This window comes from Salmo salar, chromosome 20 (assembly GCF_965601325.2).
Source record: "Salmo salar chromosome 20, fSalSal1, whole genome shotgun sequence".
Classification (NCBI taxonomy): domain Eukaryota; kingdom Metazoa; phylum Chordata; class Actinopteri; order Salmoniformes; family Salmonidae; genus Salmo; species Salmo salar.
The window spans coordinates 26,605,787-26,621,238 of NC_138310.1; the positions used below are offsets into that span (position 1 = coordinate 26,605,787).

At 41.3% G+C, this 15,452-nt stretch overlaps 2 protein-coding genes across 8 annotated transcripts in view; both read right to left on the reverse strand.

Annotated features, from left to right (window-relative positions):
• Nucleotides 1–2,265, reverse strand: part of clip1a (CAP-GLY domain containing linker protein 1a) — a 57,491-nt gene extending 55,226 nt beyond the window's left edge. For 2 of the 7 annotated variants that reach the window (XM_045703126.2, XM_014161320.3), the window contains exon 1: nucleotides 2,049–2,260. The gene's annotated coding sequence lies outside the window, so the exon portion shown is untranslated. Of the gene's footprint in view, nucleotides 1–2,048 lie in introns of all 7 variants that reach the window. The other 5 variants (XM_045703133.2, XM_045703132.2, XM_014161318.3 and 2 more) reach the window with 4 other exon arrangements.
• Nucleotides 2,266–9,290: 7,025 nt separating this feature from the next.
• LOC106580362 (zinc finger CCHC domain-containing protein 8) lies at nucleotides 9,291–15,450 on the reverse strand. Its single transcript, XM_082966306.1, has 14 exons — nucleotides 15,240–15,450; nucleotides 13,226–13,267; nucleotides 13,074–13,148; nucleotides 12,866–12,971; nucleotides 12,697–12,774; nucleotides 12,505–12,608; nucleotides 12,171–12,236; nucleotides 12,013–12,073; nucleotides 11,749–11,882; nucleotides 11,466–11,608; nucleotides 11,234–11,346; nucleotides 11,033–11,119; nucleotides 10,838–10,943; nucleotides 9,291–10,617 (listed from the first exon to the last, which is right to left on the reverse strand). The coding sequence occupies exons 1-14, from the start codon at nucleotides 15,410–15,412 to the stop codon at nucleotides 9,707–9,709; spliced, it is 2,199 nt and encodes a 732-aa protein (XP_082822432.1). The 5' UTR covers nucleotides 15,413–15,450; the 3' UTR covers nucleotides 9,291–9,706.
• Nucleotides 15,451–15,452: the final 2 nt, after the last annotated feature.

Here is a 15,452-nt window from a genome sequence, read left to right on the forward strand (position 1 = left end):
CAAGTCTCCCTCATCGCTTACAAGTATTTGTACACTACATCTGCAGAAAGTGTGATCACATCACACATTCAAAACAAACACTCCCGCTGCCCCCTCACATATTAAGTGCACTAAAGGCATGCTCCAGTTCTTCTCTTTGGAGGAAACATCTGCTGGGGTCATTATATAGCCCCCCTAACACTGGTAGCAGGCAGTGCAACAAAAAGCCAAGGTCTTTCCACCCCCAATACCTCCCCACTCATAGCCTCTGATTGTCCAACACAAGCAGCCTTGTTCAGCACTCGTCTCCTAGAGCTTGAGTTGAGTTATGCTTAACGCCCCCCAAAACGTCAAAGTTTAGTTTTAATAGCTTGGTTGACAAAGATTTGTGAAATAATCATTACAGTTTAGTTTTACCTCCAACACTGAATTTACTTGAAGAACTTAGCAAGGAGAAAATAGCCTAAACTTTAAGACATTAAAACACAAGCACTGTTGTCTAGCCTACTTGTTCTAACAAATACTTGTATTTTTGATAGGGAAAGCAGGTATAGAAGAGACAACTGACCTTCAGAGAATGGACAATTTGCTAACTGAAACTTCATACACATCAACAGCCACACAGCTCAGTTTAGGATAGCCTCAATTCAGATTCATCATCAAAAGACTAACTATAGGCTAACTGTTTGTAGTGTCTGGAAGCTTGTGTAGTGGTTAGTTGTGTTTGATTATATGGGTTTGCTGTAAATCAGTGAAGATGGTTGTCGAACACCAGACACAATGTCCTTGATATCGTTCAATAATAATTTGTCATTTTCCCACTTTTTCTGTTACATATATGTTACTCTAGCAATTAAAATGAGCCATCAGAGCAGGGCCTGGCACAGGTAGGTTAAATCATCCTTGGTGCCCCTGCTTCCTTTACAAGGAGAGGCAAAACTTCTTGTTAGTGTTGTTTGATCTGTGCATAAAAAGGGTGCAGACACCTAAGCCCGAAGTTCTGTTTTGCTGAAATGTATCACTTATATGATGCCAAAAACTATGCCGATTGTTCATGATCAAATGTTAACCCAACTGGTTTATTGTTTAAATCACTACTGAATAATTTATATTGAGCATGAGCAGTGTCAAACGCACACTAACCAACTCAAGGTCACAGTTTACGCTAAATCACAGAATAGATTACCTTGACCTGAGTTTAGGTACAAACTATAAAGTGATTTCAGTCACTACCATGTTAGGATATTTTGCACGAGACAACCACTTATGAAAGGTATCTAGCAGAGCCAATTACTAAATATAATTTTCTTGAAGTTAGCGAGCAAGCTGACAGACATAGGGTTTGTTGAGTTCTTCGTGGGACAGGCAAAGGTGCACATATTTATGATTGACCAGTCGTAAGGTTCCCTGGGAAATTCCTACTGACGCATTACATTCCACTGATGTTTACAGTGTGGTCGATGAGGTGGCACATCTGGATATCGTGACAGTAGCTGCGAATTGAGCTACTGTATAAAACTAACTTAAAGAAAACTCGATTGGGTTAACAAACTCATGTCTAGTTCAAACAATCCAAATGTGTTAAAATACTAACTGGTCGATGTGGCGGACTTAGCTAGGCAGTAGCCATATGGTTCATACTCTTTGAGCTTTCCTAAACCACAGAAACAGCACACTGACAAGGTCTTGTTGCGCGTATAGGAAAGCTAGCTAACGTCGAGGGAATTCCACAGGTCCGAACGTCGACTCGTACCACAATGTCGCCCCTGAATGACATGTCTTGAAAACTAGCGGTTAGGATCTCTTGTGATCTTTTATTTAAAATAGAATCTCCAAGTCAAACCATGTTAAAAATGTGAGATCAGTATCTAGCCTGAAGGCCCAGACAGGTAGTGGCTGGCTAATCGCGGTATATACTAGCAGCTAGCTAGCGTAACGTGAGCTAAATTGGCGCTTAGTAACTGTTTCTCCGTGGGTTGTGGGCTCCCTGCCTTGCCTGAGGGCCCGCAGTGCTACCTATAAAGCAAACGTGAGATAGCCGGGTTCAAGCCTTTTCAACCAATCCTTACCTGTAGCACTCTCGTATGAATTGTTCTTTGACGAACAGCTAGAAACAATCCCAAACAGGCGCAACCCTCTTTCGAGTAGTCTCCCCAACCGAAGCCTTGTGTTCCGACGGACTCGCGTTCACGAGGTGCTGATTGAGCGAAGCAATGACCTAAAATGGTCTCGCCCCTATAGACTAGAGGGGGGAAAAAAATAACTAAACTAGTCTAAAACCCAAATTAAAAAATAAACTACCACAATTATATTATTAACACAAAGGTCATAAAATGCATTTGCAAAAAAAAAATCTACCAAACGTGAATTATGTCTGTCAAAGTTGTATTCAGGATAAAGATAATTGTATTACTTTCAATTAGAAACTATTTGCTTAGATTTGTATCTTTCATTATGCAATTTCTGTAAAAGATTAAGAATAAAGATTGCTTCAATACAGGCAAAGGGTGCCACCCGAGTACGCTTGTTCCTTTCCCTGTTAACTAAACAGATTTTGAAACCGTGTGTTGGCTTTGTGGAACTTGCTTATTTTCACCATTCAAATTTTGGTCAATTCAAATACGGTACTGACATGATTTGAATGGTGAGATTAGGAGTTGGGTGGCAAATTGGAAACCATCCAAACACACTATACAGATCAATCATTATATTAAAGGGAGGTTAAAGGAGGCTGTATTCTAAAACAATACGTATTCGAGCAGGGCAGTTAATTAAAGTCACGAAACAGGACAGACAACGCTTCAGACCAACCGTCCATTTCCATCCAGCAGCAGCATGACACCACCCGAAACATCAGCCCTCCAAATGGTGTATAATCTTGAACAAATATTTAGATTTAATAACAAAAGCACGATACATTAATTTACCGAAGCCTTCCCACATACTGTGTACTTTTTAAATCGGACTTCCAATGGCAAAACAACTACGGTGACAAACGGTCCAATTTGGAATAAAGAAAACAAACCATTGCAGTGTAATACGTTGGTCCATCTCCTGTGACACTTCTATCCTTCTTAGTCTTGTAGGAAGCTGCTATAGACCACCAAGTGCGAACAGTCAGTATCTGGATAACGTGTGAAATGCTTGATAAAGTATGTGATAAAGAGTAAGGTATATTTTCTGGGTGATTTAAATATTGACTGGCTTTCATCAAGCTGCCCACTCAAGAAAAAGCTTCAAACTGTAACCAATGCCGGCAATCTGGTTCAGGTTTTATCAGTCAACCTACCAGGGTAGTTACAAACAACACAGGAATGAAATCATCATGTATTGATCACATCTTTACTAATGCTGCAGAAATTTGCTTTAAAACCGTATCCAAATCAATCGGATGTAGTGATCACAATAAAGTAGCCATATCTAGGAAATCTAAAGTTACAAAGGCTGGGCCTAATAGTGTATAAGAGGTCATCCAATAAGTTTTGTAGTGATTCCTATGATGTTGATGTAAAGAATATGTTGGTCTGCGTTCTGTAATGAGCAACCACACCCTGCACTTCACACATTTTTGAAATTGCTTATTCCGTTTACTAATAAGCACGCATCCATTAAGAAAATGACAGTGAAAACTGTTAAATCCCTGTGGCTTGATGAGAAATTTAAAAATTGTATGCTTGAGAGAGATGAGGCAAAGAAATTGCAAATACAGTGCATTGGGAAAGTATTCAGACCTCTTGACTTTCTCCACATTGTTACGTTACAGCCTTATTCTAAAATTGATTCAATAGTTTTTTCCCCCTCATCAATAATCACCCAATACCTATAATGACAAAGCAAAAACAGGTTTAGAAATATTTACAAATTAAATTAAAAAAAACTGAAATATCACATTTACGTAAGTATTCAGACCCTTCATTCATTACTTTGTTGAAGCAACTTTGGCAGCGATTACAGCCTTGTGTCTCTTGAGTATGACGCAGCAAGCTTGGCACATCTGCATTTGGGGAGTTTCTCCCATTCTTCTCTGCAGATCCTCTCAAACTCTGTCAGGTTGGATGGGGAGCGTCACTGCTCAGCTATTTTCAGGTCTCTCCAGAGATGTTAGATATGGTTGAAGTCCGGGCTCTGGCTGGGACACTCAAGGACATTCAGAGACTTGTCCCGAAGCCACTCCTGCGTTATCTTGGCTGTGTGTTTAGGGTCGTTGTCCTGTTGGAAGGTGAACCTTCGTCCTAATCTGAGGTCCTGAACGCTCTGGAGCAGGTTTTCATCAAGGATCCCTCTGTACTTTGCTCCGTTCATCTTTCCCTCGATCATGACTAGTCTCCCAGTCCCTGCCGCTGAAAAACATCCCCACAGCATGATGCTGCCACCACCATGCTTCACTGTAGGGGTGGTGCCAGGTTTCATCCAGACGTGACACTTGACATTCAGGCCAAGGAGTTCAATCTTGGTTTCATCAGACCAGATCATCTTGTTTCTCATGGTCCTGAAATCTTTTAGGTGCCTTTTGGCAAACTCCAAGCGGGCTGTCATGTGCCTTTTACTGAGGAGTGGCTTTCCGTCTGGCCACTCCACCATAAAGGCCTGATTGGTGGAGTGCTATAGAGATGGTTGTCCTTCTGGAAGGTTTGCCCATCTCCACAGAGGAACTCTGGAGCTCTGTCAGTGTGATCATTGGGTTCTTGGTCACCTCCCTGACCAAGGCCCTTCACCCTTGAATGCTCAGTTTGGCCGGGAGGCCAGCTCTAGGAAGAGTCTTGGTGGTTCCAAACTTCTTCCATTTCAGAATGATGGAGGCCACTGTGCTCTTGGGGACCTTGAATGCTACAGAAATGTTTTAGTACCCTTCCCCAGATCTGTGCCTCGACACAAACCGGCTTGGTTTTTGCTCTGACATGCACTGTCAACTGTGGGACCTTATATAGACAGGTGTGGTCCTTTCCAAATCATGTCCAATCAATTGAATTTACCACAGGTGGACTCCAATCAAGTTATAGAAACATCTCAATGATGATCAATGGAAACATGATGCACCTGAGCTCAATTTCAAGTTTCATAGCAAAGGGTCTGAATACTTATGTAAATAAAGGTAGCGTTTCTTTATTTTGATTACATTTGCAAAAATGTCTAAAATGTCCTTGTTTTCACTTTGTCATTATGGGGTATTGTGTGTAGATTGAGGAAAATGTTTTATCTAATCCATTTTAGAATAAAGCTGTAATGTAACGAAATGTGGGAAAAGTCAAGGAGTCTGAATACTTTCCGAATGCACTGTATGTCTGGCTGCACAACCGATTGGCAAACATCCTGCAACTTGAGAAATCATGTGACTAAACAATAAAAATAAACCATACTATCAAACAAAGATAAAAAGAACGATAGTAAAAAGCATTGGATCACCTTAAATTACATTTTGGGCAAAAAGGCAAACTCGGCTCCATCATTCATTGAATCGGATGGCTCATTCATCACAAAACCCACTGATATTGCCAATTACTTTAATGATTTTTTCTTTGGCAAGATTAGCAAACTTAGGCATGACATGTCAGCATCAAAACACACACTACATATCCAAGTATAACTGATCAACTTATGAAAGATAAGCATTGTAATTTAAAATTCTGTAAAGTGGAGTGTAAAAGAGGTTAATTTTTTTTTCTATCAACAATGACAAGCCACCAGGGTCTGATAACTTGGATGGAAAATTACTGAAGATAATAGGGGACGATATTGCCACTCCTATTTGCCATACCTTCAATCTAAACCTACTAGAAAGTGTGTAACCTCAGGCCTGGAGAGAAGCAAAAGTAATTCCCCTACCCAAGAATACTAAAGCCCCCTTTACTGGCTCAAATAGTCAACCAATCAGCCTGTTACCAACCCTTAGTAAACTTTAGGAAAAAATGGTGTTTGATCAGACAGAATACTATTTTACAGTAAACAACTTGACAGACTCCTCACGTTTATAGGGAAGGACATTCAATTAACACAAATGACTGACGATTGGCTGAGAGAAATTGATAAGATTGTGGGAGCTGTTTTGTTAGACTTCAGTGCGGCTTTTGACATTATCATAGTCTGCTGATGGAAAAACTTTTGGATAAAGAGTTACAGTGGCTTGCGAAAGTATTCACCCCCTTGGCATTTTTCCATTTTTTTTTGCCTTACAACCTGGAAATATATATATTTTTTTTGGGGGGGGGGGGGTTGTAACATTTGATTTACATAACACTTTGAAGATGCAAAATATTTTTTATTGTGAAAGTCTCTTGGGGTGTGTCTCTATTAGCTTGGCACATCTAGGCACTGGGATTTTTGCCCATTCTTCAAGGCAAAACTGCTCCAGCTCCTTCAAGTTGGATGGGTTCCGCTGGTGTACAGCAATCTTTAAGTCATACCACAGATTCTCAATTGGAATGAGGTCTGGGCTTTGACTAGGCCATTCCAAGACATTTAAATGTTTCCGCTTAAACCACTTGAGTGTTGCTTTAGCAGTATGCTTAGGGTCATTGTCCTGCTGGAAGGTGAACCTCCGTCCCAGTCTCAAATCTCTGGAAGACAAACAGATTTCCCTCAATAATTTCACTGTATTTAGCACCATCCATCATTCCTTAAATTCTGACCAGTTTCCCAGTCCCTGCAAATGAAAAACATCCCCACAGCATGATGCTGCCACCACCACGCTTCACTGTGGGGATGGTGGTCTCGGGGTGCTGAGAGGTGTTGGGTTTGCACCAGACATAGCATTTTCCTTGATGGGCAAAAAGCTCAATTTTAGTCTCATCTGACCAGAGTACCTTCTTCCATATATTAGGGGAGTCTCCCACATGCCTTTTGGTAGAACACCTAACATGTTTGCTTATTTTTTTTCTTTAAGCAATGGCTTTTTTTCTAGCCACTCTTCCATAAAGCCCAGCTCGGTGGAGTGTACGGCTTAAAGTGGTCCTATGGACAGACACTCCAATCTCCGCTGTGGAGCTTTGCAGCTCCTTCAGGGTTATCTTTGGTCTCTTTGTTGCCTCCGATTAATGCCCTCTTTGCCTGGTCCATGAGTTTTGGTGGGCAGGCCCTCTCTTGGCAGGTTTGTGGTGCCATATTCTTGAATTTTTTTAAATAATGGATTTAAATGGTGCTGCATGGGATGTTCAAACTTTCTGACATTTTTTTATAACCCAACCCTGATCTGTACTTCTCCACAACTTTGTCCCTGACCTGTTTGTAGAGCTCCTTGGTCTTCATGGTTCCACTTGCTTAATGGTGTTGCAGACTCTAGGGACTTTCAGAACAGGTGTATATGTACTGAGATCATGTGACAGATCATGCGACACTTAGATTGCACACAAGTGGACTTTATTTAACTAATTATGTGACTTCTGAAGGTAATTGGTTGCACCAGATCTTTTTTAGGCGCTTCATAGCAAAGGGGGTGCATATGCACGCACCACTTTTCTGTTTTTTATTTTTGAGATTTTTTTTTAAACAAGTAATTTTTTTACATTTCACTTCACCAATTTGGACTATTTTGTGTATGTCCATTATATGAAATCCAAATAAAAATCAATTTACATCACAGGTTGTAATGCAACAAAATAGGAAAAACACCAAGGGAGATGAAGCCTTTTGCAAGGCACTGTACCTGTCTAACAGAACACAGAGGGGGTTCTTTAATTGAAGCCTCTCCATCATAATCCAGGTAGAATCAGGAATTCCCCAGGGCACCTGTCTAGGCCCCTTACTTTTCCCCCCAATCTTTACTAATGACATTCCACAGGCTTTGCTTCTACATCTGCATCTACTGATGTAAAATGGGCTTTATAAATACATTTGATTTACTGATGTATGCGGATGACTCAACACTATACACGTCAGCTACTTTAGCGAGTGAAATCACTGCAACACTGCAGTTAGTTTCAGAATGGGTGGCAAGGAATAAGTAAGTCCTAAATATAACAAAAATCATTGTATTTGCAACAAATCATTCACTAAACCATAAACCGCAACTAAATCTTGTAATAAATAATGTGGAAATTGAGCAAGTTGAGGTGACTAAACTGCTTGGAGTAACCCTGGATTGTAAACTATCTGTTTAAACTACTAGCACACAGCAGACACCCATGCACACCCCACAAGACATGCCACCGAGGGTCTCTTCACAATCCCAAAGTCAAGAACAGACTATGGGAGGCCCACAGTACTACATAGAGCCATGGCTACATGGAACTCTATTCCACATCAGGTAGCTGATGCAAGCAGTAGAATCAGATTAAAAAATATATATATATATATATATATATATATATATATATATATATAAAAATACACATTATGGAACCGTGGGGACTGTGAAGAACAAACACACAAGCACACATGGATTTGGTATTGTAGATATGTGATAGACTAGTGGCCTGAGGGCACACACTTAATGGATTGTGAAAAGTGTTGTGTCATGCAATATTTTAAATTGTATATAACTGCCTTAATGTTGCTGGACCCCAGGAAGAATGGGGATCCTTAATAAATACAACTATTCAAATGTAATGTAGTGGTCAAATGAAGTATTGCTGCCATCTAGTGCAATTTTGTAGTAGCAATTAGAGCAGAGATGTCTTTGATGCTGACAACAATGGTTGTTACTTAAAAAAAAAAAAGAACATCTAGAGATTCTGGGTTCGAGTCCAGACTCTGTCGCAGCCGGCCGCGACCGGGAGACCCATGGGGCGGAGCACAATTGGCCCAGTGTCGTCCGCATTAAGCGAGGGTTTGGCCGGCAGGGATGTCCTTGTCCCATCCCGCACTAGCGACTCCTGTGGCGGGGCGGGCGCAGTGCACGCTGACACGGTCGCCAGGTGTACAGTGTTTCCTCCGACACATTGGTGCGGCTGGCTTCCGGGTTGAGTGGGCATTGTGTCAAGAAGCAGTGCGGCTCGGCTGGGTTGTGCTTCGGAGGACGCACGACTCTCAGCCTTCGCCTCTCCCGAGTCCTTACGGGAGTTGCAGCGATGAGACAAGACTGTAACTAGCAATTGGACACCATGAAATTGTGGAGAAAAACAAATAGATTTAAAAAAAATAATAATTATAATAAACATGAGATTATGCACAGCCATATTGCTGTAGTGAGATTCTGAATGCAGAGACCCATTTCCTGTGTCAAGATAGAATTGTAAAAATCCAGTTAAAAAAATCCCCTCAACAATTCAAATCAACGAGTTTCAAATTAACTTTAAAAGAACATCAAAATAAATGTCCTTATTTGATAAGAGTAGCCAATGAGAGGCTACTTGAACCATGAGAAAAGGAGGCGCACCTAGACTGCAATGAGACAATGTAATTGTAAAATGATCAATTGATGGTAAAAACAGAAAGAGGAAAAACATTTTATAAAATCTTTACACCTAAAAAGAGCAATATGGATGTTGTCATTGCTACAAAAATGATTCTGTGAATGTCAAAACAGACACTACCTAAACTAGCAATGGGGTTTCCTGAAAGAAAAACCTTGCATCTTTAGACCCCAGCTAACTCATACACAGAAAAGACATTCAGTTTAGTACAAAAAATAAAATATTAAAAAGGATGTTTGAATGAGGTCACCAAACTGTTCTGCTCCAATTTCTGTGGCACACTTATAGAAAGGAAAGTGTATGAAATCTACAGACTTGTCCAAAAAAAAAAAGTGTTTATGCAAAATAATCCCTGGATTTTAATTCAAGCCAGTCTTTTCTCACTTTTTGATTTTCGCCATATTTCGGGGGGAACCTTTCAGCAAATCTCGGATTCGAAGGTATGTCCCGGTGGCCTCAGCAACTTCTGTGAATTCTGGCGTGTCCTCAAAGGGAATAATGCCCTGTGCAAACTTACTCCGGTGAGGCACAGCCATTACATTCCCCAAAGAGCCAGACAGATCTCCCTCCATAGCATCTTGACCTGAGGGATCCGACTGACGGCTCACTTGTTGCACTGGCGTTTGCAGCAATCTGGCCTTCTGTGCAAGCACATTGCCTCTATCTGTAGCAGCTTCAGGGCTCTGAGGGCTCTCTTCTTCGTCTGGTGATTGCAGTAAGCTGCTCTTGTCTTCAACCACCTTGCCTTTATCTTCAGCATCTTCCTCATAATCCTGACATTTGCTAGAAGATGTCTCAACACTGATCTGCTCATCACTGTTGTGGCTGGCAGCCTCTATAGATCCCTCCTTTCCCTCACAATCTTCAGCCTCACCATCCTCCATTTCAGTTTCAGCGTCAACATGGGCGGGTGTGGAGATGCTGGGCGAGCTGGGGAGGGGTGTTCCAACAGCTGGTGTCTCAGAGTCACTGTTGGTGGCGGTGTCAGCATTTTCCAATGCTGCCCAGATCAGCCTCTGCTGCTCCTCAAGCTCTTCCAGTGTCAGCTCTTCCTCCTCCCCGCCTGCAGACTTCTCAATCCCTCCCACAGTGCGTCCCCGCAGGGCCCTTGAGCCATTAGTGGGCGTGGGGGGAGGTGTTCCCTTAGGAAGAGGAGGTGGAGTGGGAGTAGCTGGCGGAGTACCATGAGGTAAGGGAGGGGGTGAACCAAAGGATGGTGAGCCAGGGGGCAGCGGGGGCTGGAACTGGAAGCTGTCTGAGCTCCGGTGGCGGCGGGGTATAGTATCCTGGTCTGGAAACAGACACTGACAAGTGTTATGGACTGCCAGAGCACGGCCATTGCACACATACAACATAAGTGACGCAAAAGCATTTTCCTGTTTTTGCAGACAGGACGACCAGTCATAATGACAGTGAAAAGTTATGTAAAGCAGAATATATTCATCTGCTGGTCGCTATAGCGTTAATGTTTTCACTTTGTGTTCAGACACCTGGAATTAAAACACCTCTACCTGAATCAAAGTCCATATCTGAACTCCTGGCATCAGATCTCCTTTTCTTTGTCTGCCGGGGAGTTGAGTTGGATTCATGTTGTCTTTTATTGCAGTTGGCACCAGGCTATTGGCAAAATATATTAGTTTATAGTGTGCACACATACAGTGGCAAACAATTGATTCAAAAGTGAAATAGGATAATTTTTAACTTACCATTGGAAAATTGTTGGACAGATAAGCAGCAAAATTCTGCTTCATGTGGTTATGCTGCATTGGAATAGAGCCATATAGCCTGTAGTCCTAAAAATCATTGGGGAAAAAATGTCGGTGCATAGGTTTACAAGTGGTGGCAAAGACCTCTGTGCTTGTACCTTAATGATGGCCAGATATCAAACTGCTTTCAAGGAGACTTACATCCTTCACACTAGGGGGTGAAGATATATTGAAGCCTGGGAAATCTACAAGCTTGGAAACATCATAGGAGATTTTTTGTCCATTGTCCTCCGTTGGTTCTTCATCACTTGAAACTATAAAGTGAACACAGTAGCGCAATATGAATGAGAATCATGAAAGAGCAGTGCATCAACCAAAACTGAAAGGCCAGTGTTTGGTAAAGTGGCTATGGTCTCTCTGGGTGAAATCTTACCCTTCCCATCATATAGCATGAGACCGGAGTTCTCCATCTCTGCCTCCTTAAGCCAGCCAGGTGGGTAGCCTAGCTGCCTCATGCGGTAGATGTGAGGTGGTAGTGTGTCCATATCAACTCCCAGTGCAGACAGCAGCTTCTCACTGTAAGAAAACACAAACCCCAATGGGTAAGAGATATGGGATATCAAAAACCCAAGCTCTACAACTTTTAACCATGCAACAACAACTGATAACAAATTGATATCTTATTATGTCAAGGCCTTATTTTCAATCTGCCTTGCCTTATGAATCCAGGTTTGTATTTGGCAAATCGCTCCTCCACTTCCTCAGCATGGTAACGCTGATTGCTCAGGTTTCCCTGGTTACCGTGACAAAACTCCTTCCGCTTTTTGTTGATTCTGGCCATGTCCTTTGGCTAAAGGAGCAAACATGAACAGAGCTGATCACGTCAAACCTGATTTTAAGCTCTTCTGTCTGACCATAGTAAGTGAGCAACTTTCCTGTTACATGATGCACATTAAAGTCAAAAGTTATTCAAGACTTACCTGAGGACAGTCTCGAAGTTGATGACCATCCAACCCACAGTTGAAACAACAAGGCTTAGCTCTGCAGAGTGGGCACAAACGGCACAGTAAGATATTATCATTCACAGAAATGTCTTGCATAATTTTTTTATTTTTGATCATAAGAATGTGTGCTATACCTTTTCTCTTTCATCTGTACTTCTTGTCCATCTAAGGCAATGACCTGGCTGAAGATCTGCTGATATCTTTGCAACAATTCAGAAACTCAATAAATGATGCAACTGTAGTTTCAAAGTGGGTAATTTTTTTTTTTCTCATATACCGACTCCCACATACATTCATACACACACAACGAAAGACAAAGAAGATAATGGTTCAAGGTTCAAAGAGTGGCAACTGAGATTCCTCTCCAGTTGATTTTCTCCAACAATCAAAGCTTGACTACACTGAAATGTGTCATTGTTGAAGATGGGAGTGAAGGACAGAGGGAAGAGAAAGCAGTGTTGAGGATACTTTGGAACCTCCCATCCTTCTGTCTGCTGGGGGTTATCATTTAGCAAGGGCTGTCCAAGTTTGTCCAGACAGAAACTGGTGAAATACAGGACACTTCCCACCATCTGTGAAAAGAGAGAGATAGATATTATATACAGACAAACAAAGCATGGTCTGGACCCTTAGATTGTCCCCATTCCCAAAAAAACTCACACTGAAGGCCTCCTTAATCTTTTTGATTCCACAGGAGGTCTTGGTCTTCTGATCTTCTTCCATAATGAAACTTGAAGACTGCATGGGGAAGAAAACAGAGATGTAAAATATTTAAATTGTAATTAACTGTTCCTTCTTTGAAGCTTGAGGAGGAAATTCGGAAATGCACCTGAGGGTTGACATTTCCGTATGGATTTCCTTTTTCAACTACTCCCTGCTGCTGATGTTTCTGAACAATACTACAGATGCTGTCTTCAATTTCTTGACGGCATTGCCTGGGAAAAGAATATTAACAGTTCACATGTTAATACCCAAAGATCATATAATCAAGAACATTTCTCCAATTATGGTTCTAAGAAACCCCCAAAAATACCTACTTTGAGATGTTATTGTTTGCAAAAAGGATGTGGAGGAGAGGACCATCAATCTTGATGTTTTCAACATTAATGCCACTGGAAGAAAAACATTTTAATATGGACATTACTGTGGAAATGTATCTAGTCCAGTGAGTTGTGTATCAATAACTTACCTTGGCCTTGTCAACACTTTCAATTTTCTCTTCAACTCATGGTGTGGACAACAAGTTAAGGAAAGAAGAGGTACTTCTTATCAAAACAACATAGCTAGACATCAAACAAGTCAGTCTGCTAAAGTTTGTTTGGAAAAGGTTCAGTCCTAACCAAGCTATTTATAATTGGATGAATGGAAAGTGACTCTAGTTCTAGCTATGTACATAAAATCTGCAGTGCTTATTTGAAGAGTGTGACCAAATCTAACATTTATCAGCGACCATTCACGCCACCAGACTTGGGAGTTACTACGGCTTGGCAGATGGCAGGACAGAAAACATTACTTTTTGCATGGGTTCTAGCTAGTATAGTATTTAACTGCAATGACCAAAAGTATGCAAGGTAGTGATCTTAAATGCTCTCAAGGGGCACGTCCAACCAATGACATACAATACATTTTCTCTTTTGCTAGCTAGATCGCTAGCTAATATTAGGCCAGACCTGATGGTGGTTGTGACTTGGAGTACAGCTACTACCAGAAGTGACTTTTCGTAGCAATAGAGTACCAAAGTATGAGTCATAATACCCATAAAACCTAGCGGTCAAACAAGGAAATGGTTCCAATCGTTTTCTACCAGTGTGTTTCGTTTAGGCTTACCCTGGCGTGACATTTTGATAACTGTGTAAATCTCTCTAGGACAAGGTGACTTTTATCAATATATTCACCTGTATTTACCACACAAAAATTAAATGCTAATCAGTAACTACAAATTCCATGATGATTTGGAGACTGCCGAATCAAGGCAAAGGTAAGAATCTCTGGATTAACTATTAACTAATAAATTGGCAATTCTGTGAACTGTCTTGTGCAAGCTTTAAATTGACACGATCTTTTAGCAAAGGTGTCAGCTAAAGATCACATGCAGGGATTTGTAGTCTTGCATAATGTGATGCTAATTAGTATTTCCTTATCTGAGAGTAAATAGAGACGAATATTGCCAAGTCACCTTAACCATATAAATGCGTATTGGACATCAAAACGTCATGCCAGGGTTAGCCTACACAAAACACAGACCTTCAGTGTTTCTAAATCCCTGATGGGAAAAATGAATGGAAAAAAAGATTGGAACCATTTCCGTTTTACCGCTAGGTTTTATGGGTATTATGACACCTCCACTGTGGGGCTCTATTTAGGAGAGCACTTTAGCCAGTCCTCCTGATGGTGCTTTCAAGACAAATGGGAAAAACGCAGTCAAATCATGTCGTCAGTTGAAGCTCTAGAACAGGATTTGTTTTTTGCCCTAACACTATACAGCTTTCAAGCTGCAATATGTAACTTTGTGGGCACCCCGACCAAATTCACATAGAAATGTGTTATAGCTCTGTCATTCATATTGAACGCAAGTCTAAGAAGCGGTAGATCTGCCTATGCGAACTACTTCTATGCTTCCCGGTCTTAAGTTTCGTTTTTGCGTCTTGCTTTTGTACACAAGCTTCAAACAGCTGAAAATACAATATTTTGGATAATGGTTTATATTTCATAGCGCTTTAAATGGTACAATGATTCTCTACACTGTACTTACTTGTTCAGTCAAACTGAAATTACAAATATTAGAATTTGTGCTACCAGGAAATGGTGGAGCGATTTCTGTATAGTACATCTTTAAAATAATCAATGCTCAGCTGTGTAGTACTAGGGCAAAAACCAAAATGTACACTCAGGGGGGGACCCCAAGACCGAGTTTGGGAAACGCTGCTATAGAAAGAAGCCCAAGTTCCCGACTTTACATTCTGAGTTGGATGACGTTCAACACGATTTCACAGTTGGCACTCGTTTTTTCCCCCCCTAGTTCCCAGTTGTCTTGAACACGGCATTAGCTTTTTCCTAACCTGCCACGTTAATTATCCTAGCCTGTTGGGTACATTCTAACCTGCTACGAAAGTCACTACTGGTCGTAGATGTACTCATTTTAATTTAGAACACCGTGCCTAGCTAGCGAACACCTGCTAGCTTCTCACACACACACAAGGATATTCTCTTCTATCAAACTCCGTATTGTTTCCTCACACTCCCCCAATCTTCCCTTGAGCTCAGAGCCTTCTTCTCCATCCTCCTCTTCCTCCATGAACCGAATGTGAGTTGCAGTAGGCATACTCTCTCCCAATTGTTCAAAGAGTTCACTGTCACCAAAATCTACTTCGGCCATCTTCGCTCTGTCGCTTAACGTACTCCCGCAAGAGCGTTGA

Coding starts and splice junctions, on each gene's coding strand:
- LOC106580362 (XM_082966306.1), bottom strand. CDS start 15,412: ATGGCCGAAGTAGATTTTGGTGACAGTGAACTCTTTGAACAATTGGGA. Junction 13,149..13,225: donor AAAGTGTTGACAAGGCCAAG/GTAAGTTATTGA, acceptor TTTTTCTTCCAG/TGGCATTAATGTTGAAAACA. Junction 11,347..11,465: donor CATGCTATATGATGGGAAGG/GTAAGATTTCAC, acceptor TTCACTTTATAG/TTTCAAGTGATGAAGAACCA.